General features: G+C 37.9%; 1 protein-coding gene across 1 annotated transcript in view; it reads left to right on the plus strand.

Annotated features, from left to right (window-relative positions):
* The window catches only part of LOC106877680 (meiotic recombination protein REC8 homolog), a 31,177-nt gene that overhangs the window by 14,964 nt on the left and 11,139 nt on the right, over window positions 1-5,074 (plus strand). Inside the window, exons 10-12 of the mRNA XM_014926628.2 lie at window positions 353-502; window positions 1,552-1,624; window positions 3,175-3,291. Of these exons, the coding sequence (XP_014782114.1) occupies window positions 353-502; window positions 1,552-1,624; window positions 3,175-3,291 (340 nt within the window). The remainder of the gene's footprint in view (window positions 1-352; window positions 503-1,551; window positions 1,625-3,174; window positions 3,292-5,074) is intronic.

Consider the following 5,074-nt stretch of genomic DNA (forward strand, 5'->3'; position numbering starts at 1 on the left):
AAATGGGTTTTGTATGATCGTGTATAGAGGAATATATTATTTTATTTAAAAGAGTTCCAACTCTGTTTTTTATGTTTTATTTATATTCTTGTAAAATTAATGTGGGATATAGAATATGGAATATATAATTTATAATATAAAAATGGATGGTACAATGAAATGAAGTATTGAATGTCTTATTGAATATATGAAATATTGAGTGTTCAATATAAAGAATTAAATATATATATATATACATAGGGATAAGTATATTGAAAGGGGTCCATGGGAAAACTGACTTCAATGAAAGGGTTGGGAACCACTGTTATATACTGTACGTCTGGCATTCTGACATGTCTTGTCCAATTTCTAGCGCATTATTCCATTGGTTCTTCCTCCAATTGAGAGTCCTCGAAGAAGACGTCGTGTACGACATTTGAGGATTGATGCTGATACTTGTATTAACAAGAAAGATATACAATACAACATAGTAAATACAAGAGATATTGTGAGAAACATACAGGTAAATATTAGTTTGTTATCTTATATTTGTGTTGAGGGATGTTAAAGATTATAAATTCCTTGCTCTTGCTATATTGTATTTTTTCAACACTTATTTTAGTCATTGTACTACAGCCATGCTGGGGCACTGCCTTGAAGAGTTTTAGTTGAACAAATTGACCCCAGCACTTAAACTGTTTTTTTTTTCTTTTAAAGTCTTGTAATTATTACTCTGTCACACATCTGTGGACTTCCACATAGTTTCCTATTTCTTCATTGCCCTCAAGGGGCTAAACATAGAGGGGACAAACAAGGACAGACAAAGGGATTAAGTCGATTACATCGACCCCAGTGCGTAACTGGTACTTAATTTATCGACCCCGAAAGGATGAAAGGCAAAGTCGACCTCGGCAGAATTTGAACTCAGAATGTAACGGCAGACGAAATACCGCTAAGCGTTTCGCCCGGCGCACTAACGTTTCTGCCAGCTCACCGCCTTTAATTTCCACATAGTTTCCATCTCCCAAATTCATTCACAAGGTATTGGTTGAGCCTGGGTAATAACAGAAGATGCTTATCCAAGGTGGCATGCAGTGGGGATGAACCCCCAAACCATGTGGTTGGGAAGCAAGCTTCCTAACCACACAGCCACACATGTGCCTATGATAATAAATCTAAAGTGATAGCATGAAATATAAATCTTCATCATTGTCACTATCATCATCATCATCATCATCATCATCATCATCTAACATCAGTTTTCTATACTGGCATGGGCTGGATTATGTGAGAGGATCCGGTGAGCCACAGGGCTGCCTCTTGCTCCATGTCAGCTTTGGCCAGCCCCTCTGCATCCTCCAAGACAACACCAAGCCTCTGGAGAATTTCCTCAATCACTTCCTGCCATCTGGTGTTGGGCCTGCCACAGGATCCCTTTAAACCCACTGCTGCTGTGTCAAACGAGAGTAAGGCCCTGGTAGAATGATCCCAGCAGATCATCCTATCAAACTTTTCAACTACAAATGATTATTTAGTCACATTTTAAACCGCTACTATCTCCTGTTTTGATAGGATGTTCAAGTAGGCCATCCCCTTCTGCTAGCCAGTACAACCAAAGAACTCTTTAAGAATCCTGCCAGAAAAGGTAAGAAATATTTGGCAATATATTTCAGTAGTATTTAGTTTATTAATGTTGTATTCTTTGAACCATATATACAGGGAGAAGGTATTAAATACTCTGCCCTTGTGTAGGGCGCATTCAAGCCTAGAGTGGTCTATCTGGATTGTTAACTTTCCAGTGGCTTGAAGTTCATTAATCATCATCATCATCGTCGTCATTTAACGTCTGCTTTCCATGCTAGCATGGGTTGGACGATTTGACTGAGGACTGGTGAAACCAGATGGCTACACCAGGCTCCAATCTGATTTGGCAGAGTTTCTACAGCTGGATGCCCTTCCTAACGCCAACCACTCCGAGAGTGTAGTGGGTGCTTTAACGTGCCACCTGCACGAAGGCCAGTCAGGCGGTACTGGCAACGGTCACACTCGAAATGGTGTATTTTATGTGCCACCTGCACAAGAGCCAGTCCAGGGGCACTGGCAACGATCTCGCTCGAAAGTCCTTACACATGCCACGGGCACAAGTGCCAATGTGCTTTTGAATTCCTCAGGAATAAAAATGAGTAATAAACAGGTGACGAACGAATATATAGTGCATGTGTTTATTTGGCAAAAAAAAAGAAAAAAATTACCATCCTGAAATATAACAATAAAAAATATTCCTTATTGGAAAACAGGTGTGAATTGGTGACAGAAAGAGCATCTGGCTGTAAAATTCCTGCCTCAGTTTTCTCACATATAAGGAATGCTAGCATGGTAAAACAGACATTAGATGGAATAAATGTGTGAGTGTGCATGATGATAAAACTTGCTGTTAATTTGGTCTCAAGACCTATGAATTTGAAGTCAAATAACATGCAAGAGAGCTTCTATATTATAAAAAGGATATCTGATTTTTAATTAGTACGTTGTTGGCACTCCGCCACTTACGATGTCGAGGGTTCCAGTTGATCTGATCAACGGAACAGCCTGCTTGTGAAATTAATGTGCAAGTGCCTGAGCACTCCACAGACACGTGTACCCTTAACGTAGTTCTTGGGGATATTCAGTGTGACACAATGTGACAAGGCTGACCCTTTGAATTACAGGCACAATAGAAACAGGAAGAAAGAGTGAAAGTTGTGGTGGAAGAGTACAGCAGGGTTCGCCACCATCCCCTGCCGGAGCCTTGTGGAGCTTTAGGTGTTTTTGCTCAATAAACACTCACAACACCCGGTCTGGGAATCGAAACCGCGATCCTATGACCGCGAGTCCGCTGCCCTAACCACTGGGCCATTGCACCTCCACAATTAGTATGTAACATTTACTCAAAGCACTTTTGAAGCTCTCATACCCTTCCCTCTATGCCTTCATGTATTTCTCTCTCCTGTTATTTCATTTAATGCTTTTCGTTCTTTTCCCTTGCATGCTGTTACTTTCACTTCCTTTCTTTTCCAATACTCTCTCTTTCTCTCTTTCCTCTAGTCAATTGTTTTTATTAGGAATACTAGAAAAATAACCATCCTTCAAGCAGTGTTCTGCTAGTAGAAATAAGCACAGAAAGATTGATTTACATATTTTAAAAATTATTTTCAGCGCTAAAACATAAGCTTTTGTTTCCACTTTGGGAAAGAAACTTAAAACAAGTTGATGATTTCAGTGAAACAGAATCAGATCAGAAAAGACCTATGTTTTGTGTACCAGAACTAGTGTGTGAGTATTTTGGCTGTTCCATTATGTTTTAACAAGAATTTGTTGGATTCAAAGTAGATAAAGCTATGAAGATTGAGTTAAAAGCCCTCACCCTGGATAGAAATAAAAATTGGGAGGTTTCCCATAGGATTTGAAATTATATTTTTGTAACTACGACAGATGATCTGCCAATGAACCAAAGCAATCATTTGAAACATTATATCTATTTTAGAAGCTTTGTTCCTGCTAGTGAGGATTGTATGTTCTTTATATCATAAGAAATAATAGGATGTGAATATTGGATAATATATATGTATATATATATATATATATATATTTATAGATATATATATTTATAGATATATATATATATTTATAGATATATATATATTTATAGATATATGTATATACATACACATACACACACAGTGAAAGAGAGAGAGAGATCATGAGATTTCAGCTGTTCAGTTATTTGAATATAGTATGTACTAAATATGAAGAAAAATAAGCTTAATTTTAAATTCACACTTCTTTATCAACACAAAATTCAAATTGTGTAAAATATTATTGTATATGCATATATTTTATTCAACACTACTATTTAATACATTCCATCTTGACCAAACTTTATGCACATCAGCAAATTTATTGTGTGCTGTTTTCACATATCAGAACTGTTGTTCTGATAAAGCTGTGAAAGATGAATTTGGTATTTCTGGCTGATGATACATAACAATGCAGAAATGCATGCATCCTACAATCAGGTGACATCATTCATAGCCCCATGTGTTTCCACACATGTTAAGAGGAGATATTTCTCCTGAGACTATTTCCACAGAGCAAGGTTTTCCTCAAAAGATTTAGTCAAATAAATCAACCCCACTACTTATGTTTTTTTGTTTTTAAAGTCTGGTACTTATTCTAGCAGTCTCCTTTGCTAGACCACCAAGTTACAAGAATATAAACAAACCAACACTGGTTGTTAAGTGATGGTGGAGATAAACACAAAGACACACACATATTTAACAGGCTTCCACACAGTTTCTGTCTATCAAATTCACTCACAAGGTATTGATCAGCTTGTGCAGTGGTATGTCCAGTAAGTTCGCTGTCATCAATTCAAACACAACTTTGAATAATGTAAATGTGGTGTGATGGAGGAAAAAGACAACAAGAAGCAAAAGGACAGAATGAAACGCTAGGACCTTACCTTGTCAACCGCGGCGGAGTAAACGATGCTCCAAATCAAAACACGTCTTCCTCGTAAGCTCTCTGTCTTCTGACTGCCGCCACGTGCTGGCATTTGACAGCGTGTGCCCGACTTCCGGTCTGGCTTCACTTCCGTTTGCTTCATCTCTCTCCACCAACAACACATAGCTCATCACAGCCCATAACACCACAGTAAACTTGAATTTTGTGTTGATTTATGTTGTAAGGAAGTGTGAATTTAAAACAGCTTATTTTTCTCGTCTATTTAGTACATACTATGTTTTAACCTAAAAGATAAAATATCTGATTGCACTTTTTGATCTCCATTATTTTAATTATTAATGGTGAGATACTATACTCTTACTCTTTACTCTTTTACTTATTTCAGTCATTTGACTGCAGCCATGCTGGAGCACCACCTTTAGTCAAACAAATCGACCCCAGGACTTATTCTTTGGAAGCCTAGTACTTATTTTATCGGTCTCTTTTGCCAAACCGCTAAGTTACGGGGACATAAACACACCAGCATCGGTTGTCAAGCAATGTTGGGGGGGGCAAACACAGACACACAAACACACACATACACACACACACA

This window comes from Octopus bimaculoides, chromosome 14, assembly GCF_001194135.2.
Source record: "Octopus bimaculoides isolate UCB-OBI-ISO-001 chromosome 14, ASM119413v2, whole genome shotgun sequence".
Taxonomy (NCBI): Eukaryota; Metazoa; Mollusca; class Cephalopoda; order Octopoda; family Octopodidae; genus Octopus; species Octopus bimaculoides.